This window comes from Rana temporaria, chromosome 1, assembly GCF_905171775.1.
Source record: "Rana temporaria chromosome 1, aRanTem1.1, whole genome shotgun sequence".
Lineage (NCBI taxonomy): Eukaryota > Metazoa > Chordata > Amphibia > Anura > Ranidae > Rana > Rana temporaria.
This window is the reverse complement of record NC_053489.1, coordinates 143,713,632-143,731,068: the sequence shown is the minus strand read 5'-3', so window position 1 is coordinate 143,731,068 and position 17,437 is coordinate 143,713,632. Positions and strand designations below refer to the sequence as shown.

General features: G+C 40.8%; 1 protein-coding gene and 1 pseudogene across 2 annotated transcripts in view; one reads left to right on the top strand and one right to left on the bottom strand.

Moving 5' to 3' along the window:
• Nucleotides 1–228: 228 nt before the first annotated feature.
• The window catches only part of AP3S1 (adaptor related protein complex 3 subunit sigma 1), a 101,956-nt gene continuing 84,747 nt past the window's right edge, over nucleotides 229–17,437 (bottom strand). The window contains exons 6-7 of one of the 2 annotated variants that reach the window (XM_040343814.1): nucleotides 8,103–8,144; nucleotides 1,166–1,253 (exon numbers count right to left, since the gene is read on the bottom strand). In XM_040343814.1, coding sequence (XP_040199748.1) covers nucleotides 8,109–8,144 — 36 coding nt within the window. In that variant the 3' untranslated portion in view covers nucleotides 1,166–1,253; nucleotides 8,103–8,108. Of the gene's footprint in view, nucleotides 1,254–8,102; nucleotides 8,145–17,437 lie in introns of both variants that reach the window. The other variant, XM_040343807.1, reaches the window with a different exon arrangement.
• LOC120925204 lies at nucleotides 9,816–9,939 on the top strand (annotated as a pseudogene).

Here is a 17,437-nt window from a genome sequence, read left to right as displayed (position 1 = left end):
TACACGGATTTAAAAAAAAACTGCACATTTAAAATGCCTTGCCATTACCTGGTGCTGTCCTCATTTTCCCTTACATGTTTTTCCTCTTTTAAAAGAGTGTTATAAAATAATATGCCATTTAATGTACTGCAATTTGTTCACCAAAGAACACATTACTAAGCTGACCGAATCCTATACTTCCCTTTTAAACGCAGGGCTAGTTAGGAAGGAAAAAAAAAAACACAAGTGCACCATTCATAAAATATTTATTTTACAGTACATCCAACACATCAAACCAGAACATTAAACCTCAGCAATTTTATTACAGTGTTAAAATAATTATTTTTTATAAGCCAAGATCTATAAAATTCCACTGATAACAGACACTTTTTTCCCCCAGACATAATTATTCAAACCCATTTAATTTACACTTAAATGTAATGAAAAAAAAATGTAGTGAGACTAACATGCAGTCTACAAAATAAAGACATAAATAATCTGAAGAATGAGGAAAGGAACATACAGGAATGAACTTTATGGAATGAATTACAAAAATCAAGATTACCCATCAGCCGCACACAGTGGAGAGTCATTTTGTAAGGTAAACCAATGTATATTTTAGCAAATTGCCAGAAAGTGGTGATGTTCGTGGAGCACGAGGCACTCGGAGGTAAACCTAGTAAATTTCTTCTGTGGCAAATGCAAAAGTTACGATAGAAAATAAACACAAATCATTACTAATATCTATAAATAACCCCCTTTCATGCCTTATTAGTTTCTACTGATTCAACTTACAAAATGGCTGCCACTACCAAGCAGTTTTTAATATATTTTAGGAACATACAAAAAGGTAGCAACACTGAAAATTCAAGATTTTTTTTATTTTTGTAATACTTTCTCTGACATTGCAGCAGCCAAGACACGTAACATGCCTTAAAAAAAGGAGCTTGGATGCCATTTTGGAACCACGTTTCAGCTAGCGTTTTTTTTCTTCTTTAGCATTGGTGAGTAAAAAGCAATGCTTACATCCAACATTGCAGATTAGCACAAACAACCCAAGCAGTTCCTTCACTTAATAGAAAATTTACTGAAATTTGGTAAACTTATCTGAGCATCAATTGTGTGTCAGGGGAGGCAGTAGAATGCTATTTAAAAGAAGGCAAGTTTGGCACTTTTATACTGATGTCACCAATGTTAATGTTTCTTGGCATTTCTGGAAGGTTCATGTTCTTTACTGCAGACACAGCCCGAGCCGGAGCACCTGCTAATCCAGCCTGTGAGCAGAATAAAAAGAACAAATGAGAATCAGATTAATGTTTTCCCTTGATTGAGTGACCATGACCACAGTTCACTTGATAAAAATGGTCACAAAAGTTGTTGGGGGGTTTCCCAGTTTGCATGGAATGGATTAATAAGGATTAACGATTAGAAAAGAGCACAAAGACAAAGACGCATGAAATGTCAATCTGAACATTAACATGATTATGAGAAGGCCCATGAGGTGCTCAAATGCGAACAACCACCTATATCTGCCAGGTAGGTTACACAAATTCCAAATCCTAATTTTTTTCCTGAGCTAACCAATTTGCTCTTTTCAAGTGACAACTGGCTGAGCTTTATGTGGTTCTTAGGCAGCAGCTGGAGGTTACTAGTCAGACAAGCCTGCAATTAGCTGTAATCGGAATGCCTTTTGTCCAATAACGATTTCATATTATTTAATGAACAGAGATTTTTTTTTTTAAGCTTTACTCTGAAAATATTATGAAAAAAATATAACAAAGGACAAACTAATATAACCAGAATACATTTTACTACAAATGTTCTAGTTACTGTAAAAGCATTATGTCTGCATAGAATAAGAAACATAGTAAGAAAATGTAAAATCTGTTAAAAACAGAATTATTTGAGTAATAAAAAAAGGACACAGTGATTTAAATGTGTTAACATGTACAGTGAACCAGTTTACCTGTAATTAGTCTGCAAGGTAAGGGCCTACAATATAAATTAAAACGATAATCAAATGTAACAAATAAAATTTTGATTTTTTTTTGTAAATGATTTTTAAGTTTTTAGGTGCAACTTTGCTATAAATAAAAAACTGGAACAATTCTACGGCAAAATGTATCCATTGTTCCTTTAAGAAGAATTACTTTATTTCCAGATTTTACCAAGATCCCTTTCACACCAGAGCGCCACTAAAACAACGCTGAAGCGTCGGCTGTTTCTGCGTCAGTTTTCGGGCGCTAGCGGGCCGTTTAAGTTCACGTGACCTTTAAAATAAAAAAATAAAAAACACGCCACACAGAAAAACAGTTTTGTGGCGCTGCCTATTCACTGTAATGGGCAGGGGCATTTTGGGGGCACGATTTTACAGTGCTCCCACCCTAAAGATGCTGCTTTCAGGACTTTTTGTAACATCCCACAAGTGCACCACCCCAGTGTGAAAAGACCCATTGCAATGAATGGGAGGTGGTTTTCAGAGGCTATTTCTAGCGCTAAAATGCCTGAAAACCACCTCAGTGTGAAAGTGGTCTAAAACATAACATATTTGTGCATAATTAAGAGCATCTTTTGTTTTAAAAAATACACCAAGTCTGAATCAGTAAGGGCACTTTCACACTGAGGCGTGGGGGGGTTTAGAGGCGCTTTTCCGTTGTTTTAGATTTCAATGGGCAGGGGCGCTTTAGGAGCGGTGTATACACTGCTCCAGTGTGAAAGCCATCAGGCTTCACCTGGAGTGACAGGAGAGGCAATTTACAGTTGCTAGGTTTAAGGCTTGTAAAGCACCTTAGTGTGAAAGTAGCCTTAAAGAATGTAAAATTATCAGATAAAACCAATGTGCCCCAAGTTTAATATCCTAGGTCAGGGCACTTTTGGGTACCTTTGGTCTCTACAAGATGTCATGTCGAAAACACCTATAGAGAGATTGTGAAGCCCAGACAAGAAGGACACACAGGCTCACAAGACACAAATGTTCTCAAGCCAGGAACTGAGATTAGTGCTGCGTAAATGGTATGTGACATTAACTAAGAACATGATCAATGATGATGAATAATGATTGTGTGATGAGATCCAACCCTTAAAGCCAAGTAAATTGAATAGAAGCTATTGCATTTAAATGACTGCTGTACAATTACAAAACACCTTTCACTTAACTGTGGCTAAATACGCACATGGTAAATGGCATAGACTGTGCAATAATTTGCATCGGGATTCTGTACAATACAGTTATGCGATTTTACCGACCACGTTTACAAGCATTTTGGGCACTTAGTCACATGTGAATTGTGCAATATGTTATATATATTATATATATATAAAATGTTTTAAAGTGACAGTCTGCCAAAGAGCACAACCAATTATGAATCAGACATTGGCTGTGTAGTATAGCTAAAATATTAATTTGGTAATGTAGGTACATGAACAACAGGTCTTTAACTAGAGCTCTAGTTAAAAAGCCAAAATCCCCCAAAAAAAAAAAAAAGCTGGATTGTAGAAGCTATCATCTAAAACTTAATTCTGTTCACTGAGATAAGTCACTGAGGGCAAGCATGAGTTAGGTACTGCAACTTTTTTTCTCCTTTAACTGCTTGCCGACCAGCGCACCACTATATACACTGACAGCATGGCACGGACAGGGAGAAGGACGTGTATATATACGTCCCCTTTAAGATCGCAGCATTGTGGACGCACGCCCGCCGCAAGCTCCGTGAGCCCGACCGTGGGTCCCGCGGACTCTAGCGCAGCGGGGATAACCGCGATCGTCTCACGGTAAGGAAGAACGGGGAGATGCTGATGTAAACAAGTATCTCCCTGCTCTGCCTAGTGACGATGACAGTGATCACCACGTCCTGTAAATCGGAAGCGGTGATCACTGTCTTGTCACGTGTAGCCCAACCCCCCTACAGTAAGAATCACTCTAGGGCACACTTAACCCCTACAGTGCCATCTAGTGGTTAACCCCTTCACTGCCAGTGTTATTTTCAAAGTAATCAGTGCATTTTTATAGCACTGACCGCTATAAAAATAACAATGGTCCCAAAAATGTGTCAAAAGTGTCTGATGTATCCGCCATAATGTCGCAGTCACGATAAAAAAAAAAGAATACATTATAGCAAAAAGTAAAAAATATTGTTTTTCAAAATTGTCGCTCTATTTTTATTTATAGCGCAAAAAATAAAAACCGCAGAGGTGATCAAATACCACCAAAAGAAAGCTCTATTTGTGGGAAAAAAAGGACATACGTTTTGTTTGGGAGCCAAATCGCACGACCGCGCAATTGTCAGTTTAACGACGCAGTGCCGAATCGCAAAAAGTGGCCCGTCATTTGGCTGCCTAATGGTCCAGGGCTTAAGTGGTTAAAGTTCATTTTCAAAAGATAGAAATGAGAATTGGCCATCACCCTTACCCAGGCATCACTACCGATTATGTCACTGACCAGTAACAAGCATGTAGTCAGTCAAGTCTTAATTCTCATCCTGCTTCTATTGTTAGAAGTTACCTTGTGGGTATATAAACAAGACCTTGCTCTGTAGCCTTTTGGCAATCCACTGCATTTATTTTCCATAGCCTAAGATCTATGGTACTAGGCTAAGTGGACACCAGTTCCCAAACAACCATTCACTTTGAACTCCCCCCAAAAATCAGACATTGCCGGTACAGTACAGTGACTTTGCCTTTGGACACTTTTCAACTGCCCCTGAACTCATTTAATGTTATCTTATGTGTACATGTACACAGGTTTGTTTACTTTAGTTTTTAGGCAGTTGCATTTATAGGCCTTTTTTTTAAAGGCAAAAAAAATTAGTTCATACGCCAAGGTTTCCGTTGTTTCAGACGCGACTAAACGCGACATGTAAACGTGGCTAAATGGCAGTTTTTAGACACTGGTTTCTAGCTGTCAAGTTGAATCGTTCAGGAGAGGTTGAACAAAGCCCCGTGTACATGAAGGCTAAAAAGCACTTCTGTGTCCAGCACCTTCATAAAACAAGCCCTATGGAAGTCTTGAACATTCAGGCCAAAAGCTGAAAAAGTTCAGGGCTTGAATGCATGACTTAGGGCACTAAGGGAAATGGAAAAGTATCAATCCCTTTCAATCTCAAGTCTGAACAGTTTACATATCATTTAAAATTAACAGTAGTGGGGTTTTGTGCTTTTGCCGTCTCCTCCTTCAATATAAACTTTGATGGCCAAAAACTTTTTGGATACACACAGTACATGCAGCACAACAAAAACTCTCAAAATATAAGCTAGTGTTATTATTTTAGCTTATATACAACTAAAACTGCCACTTCTGTACAGGACTGGGTTACCATTGAAGCAGAATTTCCAGTGGCCACAAAGAGCTTGTGTTTTTCATTAAACATTAGGTAGATGTTTTGGTATGTTGAAACATCAAGTTATCGTTCAGTGTCAATGTAACAACGTAATTATCTTAGCCTAGACTAAAGAAACAAAAGGATCTACAAAATCACACTTAATACTACTGGCTTCACAAGACTTGGATACAAGATTTTAGGTGAAAGGATAGGCAACACGTTCACAAGGTAAACAGCATGATAAAACTACTTGGATGATTTAATGAAAAGAATCAGAGAAAGAAAACAAAATGAAGTCTGCAAATAGATTGAGATGAGGCCAAATTGATAGACGTTTACAGACATTTTTTCATTTTTCAAACTATGGAATCACAGGGATAGTAATGCAAGGAAATGGTTATATACTATGTCAGATTCATTTGCCAGATCCACAAAATAAAATAAAAAATTAAAATAAAAACACAAGGAAAAGAAAATACAAGCGATTACAAGAAAGTACTAGAGACTTGATTAAAAAAGTAAATGCTTATTATGGTAGTCACCAGCTTGTATTAAGCCTAGTACATGCATTTAATTGCACATTAGGCAACCATTTGAGAACCAGTGGTTTACCGTGGGTGTTTACATTCTAGTCCATGGCACATCTTATAAATATATGGTCTCTTATACTAGTGATTGGCTTCTAGTAGCACAACATAACTTTCTGGTTGTTACTATGACATCATTACACTGTGCCCGATGGGAACATCAAGCATATGTGAAGATATCACAGTCTACCTGCTCACCTAGCCTGGTGAACCCAGGCCATAACTTTACTTCCTGATGAGAATTCACAAAATAAGTACTTTCTGGAAAAAAAAGTTTGTTGATAATCTACCACAAGTTTAATCTTCAAATGTTCAGTGTAAAAAAAAAAAAGTTTACAGAATAGACATCGGGTTCTATTTTAGGAATATTTATGTTCTAGTCTGGTTCTGTTGGTTTTATAAAAATTGAATAATAAATGGGGTTAAAAACTACACACACACTGGGATGCAGCGACTTTTTGGGGATAAAGTAACCTGATTTGCCAGTGTGAATAAAGAACAATACTCATATTTGAGGAGAAAAAATAATAAAACAAACACACGCAACTGTAATGGTGTGGATGGGTCCTTTATATCTACACTAGTGTTTTTCATAACAGAAATGACAGGAACTTAGTCTTCACATTCAGTAAAAGCTGGCCTACCCAAACACTAAGTTTTAAACAATATGCATGTATTTTCAAACTTAACTGTGACAAAAACAAAAAATTTGATTCTCCCGTTTCTCTTTTGCCCCTAGGATTTATTTAGCTCTTTCACCACTGCTATGTGCCCAACTTTTTGCTGCACTTTTGCATGTATTGAATAAAATAATTGATCAATGCTGTATCCATATACATGGATCATTCATAACCCCTGCATGGGTTATATCTGCATATTAGCAATATCTAATAAATTAAAAAAAATACATAAGTTCACCGAAGAAAATGCAGACACATGTTCTATGCAATCCAATTACAGACTTTTGCAGGTGCAGCTCTGCCATGATTTAGTCAAAGTCTACATGTCTAAGGCTGAAAATAAAAGGGGTGTCATGTAGACTTCACTGCCCTGTGCTTTCTTTCACAAGGCCTGTATATCAAGGATTTGTTTCTGAAATATTGTTGGAGTGTTATCTAGCTAATGGTAAATTTGACATTTTATTTTTATAATATAATTATCTGCCACCCCCCCAATTTAAAGAGCAGTTCCAAGCAAAATGAGAATGTTGGTTTTAGATGGAGGTATAGGAAACCACTGAAGTTAGGTTGTAGTAGAGATATGCGGTTTAATGTTTTCTGTCCAACAGTGGCACCTTCTAAATATGCTGGAAAGCCTCAGATATACAATCAGCACAAGCAGTGGCGGCCCGTTCAATAGTGGCACCCCCCCCATCCATGTGTCCAGCCCCCTGATCTACATGCAGAGTGCTGGACATATAGATTCCAATCAGGGGCCAGAGGCTCCAATAGGCTTCCAAAAAGAGTGGGCTCAGGGTGCAGAGCACTGCGCCCTGATCCCACCCAGTTGCATGACAATAGCGAATGCACATTTGCTATTGTCACACTGATTCTCCTTTCGGCCAATCAGGAAAAGGGTCTAAGACATGTTTGCAGATTAGCCGAAAGGAGAAGCGTTCCAATTGGCCTAGGAGGGAGGGAGGAGACACGGCGGAAGCCGCCATGATGCCTACGGAGGAGAGAAGGGGAAGCCGCCGCCCATGTGGAGCACTGCCCTCCATAGATGGGGATGGTGGTTGTGGGTGCACGGTTTGCGCTCCCCCCAAAAAAGAATTCACCGCCACTGAGCACAAGTACTACAGAATGGCACCTTAGTATTAAAAAAACACATCATGGCTTTGCAACACTGGTACCCTATTGTATTTTGATTATTAATATAAATGGTCAATAAACCCAAATAATAGTTTTACCTTCTCCAGAATAACTTCTCAAAGAAATGCTTGACATACCATCAAAAGCTTATAATGCATGTTTTCTACTAAACTATGAACAAAAAACTGATATTACATTGATGAAAATAAACAAAGCATGAAATGCTACAAAATCTAGTAAAAGCACTACTTAAAAACAAAACAAAAAACATTGCACTAAAAATGGCCGTGTGGCTGGCACTTGTATAGGTTTGGGATTGATCTGAGATGTCTGGACTAAACAAGGTCACGACATCATTTTGCTTTGCCTTTCTCAGTAGTACATAAAGGAGATGCTGGCAGAAGTACCTTGGTCTACCTGTCCTGCCTGGAGGACTGAAAGATAAAACTCTGCAAGAGAGAAAGAATGCAAGAAGCTAAAAGAAAGTCGACAGCAACATTTACAGATTGTGCTTCCTAGGTCATCTACAGATCAAATCATACACATGACATATTTTAGAAACATCTGCTCACTGGAAATTCAGGGCTTTTACTTCAAGCCGTTTCTCATTAGTTTGAATCCGTGAAAATCTGTGGTTATTTTTAAAAAGGACCCGAAAGATTATATTTAAAAAGGGAAACATTTTCAGTAAGGCGCAATAAGAAATGTGTGGCGTTCTGTCCCATTCTCTGTTTAACAAATTAAAAAGAAGGTCAAAAGCTACACAATAGGATATGGCCATTTTCTGGAGTGAACCAACATATAGAGCATGGGTCTTCAAACTACGGCCCTCCAGTTGTTCAGGAACTATAATTCCCATCATGCCTGTGAATGTCAGTGTGTTACAATGCCTCATGGGATGTTTAGTTCTACAACAGCTGGAGGGCCATAGTTTGAGGATATAGAAGAATGCTGCCTGTAAATTCACAAGAAACTGCTTATATCACTTAAAACCAGCAAGGTGCTGGGTTCTAGGAAATGCTTGGCGGCATGATCTCATAAGGATTGATTTAGGTGCTGAAAACACAGCTTTCAAAATGTGTTACAGTTTTAATAGTCACTTTATACCATCAATCCATAATTCTAAAAGAAGCCCATGAGCATGAAACTACTTTATGGTCACCAACATAGCAGGAAAATTCATTTCAATTCTTAAACGGGTTTTCCTGGATAAAACACAACTGGATTCCTGCTGATGTCTGATGTCTCGCCTGCATAGCAAAATCAGAAGTGCCCACTTCATGTCTCCCTTTATTGTTTTATGGTGCTAAGATTCTTTATTTCTCCTGGTAATACAGGGGGAATAAAGTCTCAGCCCATTAAGCAAAATGTGACAGCAAGATATAGCATGGAACCGCTATTACAACATCAACATACCATACATCAGACTCACCCTAAAAATACCTTTAAGGCAGACACTAATTAATAGAATTTTAATAGAAAGATCCAAAAACCTATATTATAGTATTTACATTCAATACATTTTTATTGTTTACAATGTAAAGATTAAGACAGTGACACTATAATGCAATTTACAAAAGAACAAAACAAAAGAAAGCAAAGTACAAATACAGAGAGACAAATGCTCTAGCAACATAGCATGTTCAGCGGATAGTTTACAAAAAGAAAAAAGGGAGGGGACTCTGCATAAGCTTGAATCGCACATAATTCAATTAGGCACCATCAACAGCATAAAAATAAATCACTGTAGTTTAAAGGAGTTGTAAAGGCAGATAAAAAAAAAACAAAAAAAAAAAAAAACTTCTGCGCATAGCAGCAGCCCTCCTACTTACTATATTTTTAAAACACAAGACTTTACAATCACTTTAACCTCAAGAGGGTTGCTAGAGGTTTCGAGGGCACAGATTACTCTAGTTCTTGCCAGGAGCCTAACGCCCCGGGGGATCAGGGTTGGGTCCTTTTCGGAGGACCATTTGATGATGCACCCATCACAGTTTTTTGTGTATCACTCTTTATGTGTGTTCACATTTTTTCCTGCACCGGGTGAAGTTTTTGGGTTGTGTTATGCACGCCACAGGCTTTTCAATAAAAACAAAACAAAAAAAAAAAACAGGCTGCAGGTCGCTTCTTGGCCTTTTGGCTAAGATCAAGTGTAGTATCTGTTCTTATCAGTTGCCAGTAGGTGGTGCTATGCTAACACGGCTAGGTGGAAAGGGATGGCGGTTGGCAGATGCTAAACCTGCTGGGGTGGAGGTGGAAGCCTTCTGATTTGGATGGAGAAAACATGCGGTCGAAGCTGGAGGGCTGGGCCCCTAGCCTGGATTTTGTGGTGCCTGCCCCGGTCAGTTGTTCGGGAGAGAACACTAGCTCCCCCTTCCCACCGGGGGAGCGGTTAGTATTTCCCAAACATGATTAGGAGGGAGGGATGGGAGAAGCCTATTGGCGTGGGCTCTCCCGAATCTCTCAGAACTCCTACCTTCCTGGCTGGGATGGGTGCTGCTGGTCCGGGCCGTGGGTCAGGGTCTGTTGAAAAGCCTATGGTGATGTGCCCCTGGAGTGGGAGTCCAGGGGTACCAAAATCGCACTAGTGTTTTTACAAGGACTTTTGCTTTTGGGCACCTTGGTCATGTCACCATATCACACTTTTTAACACCTGACTCTAGGGCCGGGCCTTTTGGCTAGGACCAGAAGAATTTTTGATTATTGCACGATGGTCACTTTTCACTCTCCCTCATCTCCCTTTCTCCCCCACTTTTTATTATTTATTCCCTGTGTTTGTCACGTTTTTGTCTTTTTTTGTTTGGTACACGTTATTTGTCACTGTGTGAGATTAGTAGGCCAGCGCTGAACGTCTTGGAGTGGGTGGACATGGCCTTATGGCTTAGTTCGCCTGCTCTCATGGGGTCTCCCTTCGGGGGAGCCCTACCTAGTACTGGGAGGGTTCTGTTTCGGCAGATACTCCAAGGAAGTTGGGTCCGTGTCAGCTTCGGCTGCTCGGACAACTGAATACCTCAGTCCCCGTCTGGAGCCTGATGCCCCGGGGGATCAGGGTTGGGTCTTCCTCACAGGAGGACCACTTGACGTTTGCACCTGTCAAACTTTTTTGTGTATCACTCTTTATGTGTGTGCACATTTTTTCTGCACCGGTGGAGTTTTTTGGGTGCGTTTTGCACGCCATAGGCTTTTCAATAGAAAAAAAAAAAAACAGGCTGCAGGTCATAGATGTGCTAGTTAACATTCATTAATATAATTATAAAGCCCGGTAGGCACCAGTGAAAAAAAGAACCTAACAGCTCTGTGAAGTCGGACAGTTTTTATAGAACCGGTCGATGTCGCCCCAACATTCAGCCCATGTGTACTAGGCCTAAGAAAGCTGAAGTGATGGAAAAATTAAGGTGTTGCCCTCCATTGCCAAACATTGTTGTAATATAATGCAGAAGTGTGGGCAATACTCATTTCAGTTTTTACACAATCGCCACTACTGCTTACTTTTAACTGGGATAGATGCTTTTCTGCATCTTCGATTCTGCAAGTCATTGAATGGCAAAATTACAAGAGGAAAACAAAACCCTTAAAAGACAATTTCACAGTCTCAAAAAGTACCGACTACCGATTTGTCAATTCTGACTAAAACTACCACTTGTAAACCATTTGAAAAAGAAAGCTCCAGTGAGGACAAAACATAATTTGAGGGGAATATTAAAATATTATAATACTAATTTAAGGAGGTATCCAAATTGACCCGGCGTGAACATATTCTGTTCCAAACTCAAATTCAAAGCAAAACTTGTTTTCCTGGATTCATATATGTAAATGCTTATTGAAATATGAATATCAGTGTATATACTTTTTTCAAATATCGATTTATAGCTTTTATAGGACACAAATCGGTCTCCTGAAAACAAGCTGTTAACCTGATTAACATGCAGGCCGGGACACAAATACATAGGGCTAGATTCAGCAACGATTTACGCTGGCGTATCCATAGATACGCTGCGTAAATTCAAAGCTGTGCCGGCGTATCTTCTTTCTGTATTCAGAAAGCAAGATACGACAACATTAGCCTAAGATACGACTGGCATAAGTCTCTTACGCCGTTGTATCTTAGGGTGCATTCTCACGCTGGCCGCTAGGTGGAGCTCCCGTCGTTTTCGGCGGAGAGTATGCAAATTACCTAGATACGCCGATTCACAAACGTACGTGTGCCCGGCGTTCGTTTTTTACGTCGTTTGCATAAGGCTTTTTCGGCCGTATCGTTGTGCCTGCTTCTATGAGGCGCACTCAATGTTAAGTATGGACGACGTTCCCGCTTCGATTTTTGAATTTTTTAGGGCTGGACGTAATTTACGTTCAAGTCGAAACCAATGACTTCCTTGCGACGTCATTTGGAGCAATGCACACTGGGATATGTACACAGACGGCGCATGCGCCGTTCGTACAAAACATCAATCACGTCAGGTCAACACACACTAACATAAAACACGCCCCCCCTTACACATTTGAATTACGCGCGCTTACGCCGGCCCCATTTATGCTATGCCGCCGCAACTTACGGAGCAAGTGCTTTGTGAATACTGCACTTGCTCCTGTAAGTTGCGGCAGCGTAGCGTAAATACGGTACGCTGCGCCGCCGTTAGATTGCACGCCCCTACCTGAAACTAGCCCATAAACTCTAAATTTTAAATGCAAAAGCACCGATTCACTCCCATTTGCGTTTCACATTTCACCAGTAAGATGAAGGGCCAAAAGCAAGAAAGAAAAAGTAGGGAGCCAGCCTGGTGCCTCAGGAGTCAAACTTAACAAGGTACTGTGTGTGGTTGTTTATTCATTTTTTTATTCCTGCCTCATTCTAGTGATAATCAGCATTGGGACAGCTAGCAATTTTTTGAGAAGAAATATGTCTTATAGAATCTCCTGTTGATATTGAACATGTTTTAAAACCCTACACAAAACAGGCATAGCTACAAAACTCAATGGGGTAGATTCATGTAGGAGATACGGCGTATCTCCAGATACACCGTCGTATCTCTGAGTGTGCGGTGTCGTATCTATGCGCCCGATTCCTAGAATCAGTTACGCATAGATTCGACCAAGATCCGACCGGCGTAAGTCTCATGTTATTTGCAATTTTAGGCTGGCCGCTAGGTGGCGCTTCCGTATATTTAGCCCCCATTCACATCTAGGTGTTTTAACGCCTGTAGTGCTACGCCGCTGCCGCCAGAGGGATGAAAACACATGTCCCTCTATGGAGATGGTTCACATCTCCACGCTGAACGCCTGCCGCCTGAAAAAGGGTCCCGGACCTTTTTTTCCAGGCGGCTTTCGGCTAGGAAATGGGAACCATCTCCATAGAGGGGGTCAATCTGGGGCACATCTAGGCGGACAATACCGGCGTTTTGTCGCCGCAAATCGCGGTACAAAACGCCGCTATTTGTACCGCGATTTGCGGCGACAAAACGCTGCAAATTTGTCTGCCTGTGTGAATGGAGCCTTACGCGTCGAATATGCAAATTAGGTAGATATACGCCGATTCAGAAATGTACGCTTGCCCGGCGCATTTTTTTACGTAGTTTGCATTAGGCTTTTTCCGGCGTATAGTTACCCCTGCTATATGAGGCATATCCTATGTTAAGTATGGACGTCGTTCCCGCGGCGAATTTTGAAAATGTTTACGTCGTTTGCGTAAGTCGTCCGTGAACGGGGCTGTGCGTAATTTACGTACACGTCGAAAGCATTGGCTTTTTGCGGGTTAATTTCGAGCATGCGCACTGGGATTCTTTCACGAACGGCGCATGCGCCGTTCGGAAAAAACTACAAATACATGGGGTCATACTACAACACGCCCACATCATCCACATTTGAATTAGGCGGGCCGCCGTAACATGGGGCGCAAGTTCATTTTTTGAATACGGAACTTGCGCTCTAATTTACGGCGGCGCAACGTATCTGAGATACGTTACGCCCTGCAGAAAGATACTCCATTGTATCTGAATCTACCCCAATACCTTTTGGGTTTAGAGCTTTCACTCGGATAACCATTTTTGGAGAACCCTTCTGCCTGAAGCAAATTCAAAATCTAAAAGCCACTTTAAAAAAGGAAAAAAAAAAAGGGTTTACAGTATATTTAGTACATGTATACTTAAAAACGTATGTAAAGCATTACACTGCCTCTCACGTGCAATGTAAAAGGGCAACAAAAAATAATTACAATGCAAGAAATGGTTTACAAATCAAGGAAACTGGGGACTCCGGAGCACCCCCTGCTTAAGATGGGGGGGGGGGGGGCTGGGATGGTCGCTGCACTCCAGGCAGCACAAAAACAAGGTATGCCTGCCCCCTCCAACCCTGGAGAGAATGTAGCTCCCTGGTTCCCTCATGCTGCGTCCACCATGGTGGAGGAAACACAATAACTGAGACCATGGTGGAAGAGGAGGGATTTAAAGGTTACATGTGTTTCCTGCAAAAGAGGCGGAGCTGCGCTCTCTCCAGGGTTGTCCTGAAAGGCGATTTGAGAAAGTGTCTTTATTACCTGGAAAATGATTGCAATTTTTTTTTATCGCTTCCTATAGGTCCTGCAATATAGATGATGATTGCTTAACTTACTTTTCACCTTATCTTAACTTGGGTTAAATGGATATGAATTTTAAGACAAATGAGTTTGAAAAATAATAATTTCTTTGAAAAAAACTTTTTGGAGTACACACAGAAGCATAAAAGATTAATGAATGAGCTGGAGTTTGATATGAAACCATAATCCTGCAGTGAAGAAATTGCAATTTCTAATGCAACAATAAAAAGTATTCCATCAGACAGACAGAAATTATTTGTAGTAGAAGGTAGTAGTAGTAGAGTCAAGAAACCAACGCAATGGGTAGAATTACAAAAGGCAAATAAGCTGTTCACTCTGAATTTACCCTTAGCTTAGTAAATGTAATGAAACTATGCTTTGCATAAATTATGCAATAACCCAATAATGTGCAAGGAAAATAAAAAATGCATACGATTAGATAATGGGTAGAACTTAACTAAGCTAAGGGAAATTAACGCACAATTTCCTCTACAGAGTAAAGAGCCTATATGCGATTAGTAAATCATTCTGTAGTTTATTTGCCAGTAGGCTACAGAAAAGTAGGCCTGATATATAGTGGACTAAGGCCTTATTTCTCTATACAACAGAAATTATTAACATTGCCGAGGTATAAAGAAGATAACAGCTTTTAAAAAATGTTGGTTCAGCCACACAGACAGCCATTTTGCTACACCTTTAAAGTGGATGTAAACCCGGAAAAAAAAAAAAAAAATTTGATGTCACAATGTAGGGTATAAGACTGCCCAGTCTTGCCACACAGAGTTAATCCAGCCCTCTCCTCTCCTTGGATTGGCTGCATTTACTGTGTTTTGACTGGATGTTTCTCATCATGGGGTGTGATCCACAGTTCAGTGTGATGAGGAAATGCATGTATATTGCAGTGAAAACACAGAACAGAAAGCAGAATATACACAGACAAGTGATTTAGGTTAGATGTATCTAGTGAGAGCTGGGCAGAGGAGAAGCTCGAGTGATCTGATTGTTATATTGCAGTGTGTCTGAGGTCACCTGATCACAGTTGCAACATCAGGTTATTTACATATCTCATGCACTAGCCTGGAGACAGGCATTATTTTTTTAATTCCCACCCCCACTCCTTTTCTGAAGTCATGTGGTTACTTTTCTGGATTTTGACTGGATGTTAGGGATCATAGCAGAATTTAGTGTAAGGAATACACAAGAGAAAATGCATGCTGACAAGGGGAGTGTAGAGGTGGGCGGGGAGTCTACTGACCTCATGACTACACCCACGACCTCCAGACAACAGACCCACCCACAGAATCTGCAGATTTTCGGGTCTCATAACAGACAGAGGGGAGACATTTGACAGGTAAGGATACATGCAGGAGGCATCTATATCCTTATAGATCAGCACTAGGACAGTAGTTTAGAAAGGATGAGAGTGGGTTTACATCCACTTTAAACCACAAAGTTATTTTTTTCACAAAGCGTGTGCAAAGACCAGTGATAATATATTGTAACACGTAGAATCCTCCAAAATTAAGCTTAAAGTTAACATGTACTCTTTAACACTTTTTAAAAGCTTACTTTGGAGAATAATCCACACAATAGTCAGGAAAGCTTCTGCACACCTCTGATTAAGTGTCACTTGCTGAGGCTTTTCATTCCTTACCATGGCTAAGCCATATCAAAATGTATTACACCTACCAATGGGAGTTGCTCAGTGGCTGAAACCTATATGGCACACTTACTGGACAGAAAGATGGCAGTCAATGGAGCTTAGCCATGAAGTCAAGAAAAGCCTCAGTAACAAAAAATGCAACTTACCATATTTTTCGCTCCACAAAAAAATGGGGGGGGGGGGGGTGTCTGTGCTTCTTATGGAGCGAATATTGACCAGGTCCCTTCCCCCGTCATGTTACAATACCGGCAGAAGAGAGGACAACATCCCAAGTCTCCCAGCTGGGCCTGTCATGATGCATTGAATCAGTGCGACGTGTATCATAGGAAGCGGGAATATGTTACAGTGGGCGCTGGGATATTTGAATCCGTGACAGAGCCCCGCTACACTAAGGCTGCATTTAATTGGCACTAGTCAGGCTGCATTTCATGGGCACTGGTAAATATTTTAGTACACCATTTGGTTCAGAATTTATTTTTCTTGTTTTCTTCCTCTAAAACCTAGGTGCGTGTCTTATGGAGCAAAAAATACGCATGGTCAAATGTGAAGATGTGTGTACCACCTGGTAAGCACTTTGTAATTTGTTGCTAGGGCAGCGATGTTGGGGAGGAAGATTTTGTCACTTGCCAGATTAGTGACCAATCGGCCTGATCAAGAGTAAGGTTAAGGTCTCTCTCCCATCTGCTAACATAAGCCAGTGGTTTTGCAGTGTCTGGAGTAAGATGAAAGGCATATAGTTTGGAGATAAGCCCACGTCTATGGGGGGTCAGATTAGCAAACCCATTCGAAAAAAGTGTGAAACCTGGGTCTGAAGAGTCAGAAGGGGTACATGGGCTGGGAAAGCATTTGATTTGCAGGTATCGGAAGAGTTCAAAGGATGGAAGGCCATAGGTCTTGCAGAGTGACGGGAAGGATATGAAAGTGTTGCACGTGAAGAATTTATAGGCCCGGGAAAAGGCCTGCTGCTGAACACACAGAGAACGAGGTCGGGAGGACCAGGGCTGGATAAAAAGACGGGTTGCAAAGGAATGAGAGCAAAGGGTTGTGGGGGGACCGAAGGCCAAAGCAACCTTTAAGTCTATTCCATGTTTTGAGGCTATGTCTTGTAACAGGGTTCATGATGGGGTGACGATGAGATGGAACCAACCAGAGGAGATTAGCCATAGAGAGGGGTCAGGGTCAACAGATTCTAGAGCTACCAATAAGGGGGTTCCGTAGCATCATGGTATTTGGGGAGTTGAGCCAACTGAGCTGCATAGTAATATTTGAAGAAATTAGATACAACTAGGCCACTTTTGATCCTAGGTGTGTATATAACGCATGTTTGGATAGACGGGGCCTCAGTTTGCCCCAAATATATTGAGACGTCTGGGGTTGCAGGATACGCAAGTAGTGGGAAGGCACTGGGATCAGGAGTACATGGAAGACATGGAGGATTTTAGGGAGGATAGACATTTTGACAACAGCGATCCTGCCCATCCAGGTCATGGGTAAGGTGGCCCACTTGGATA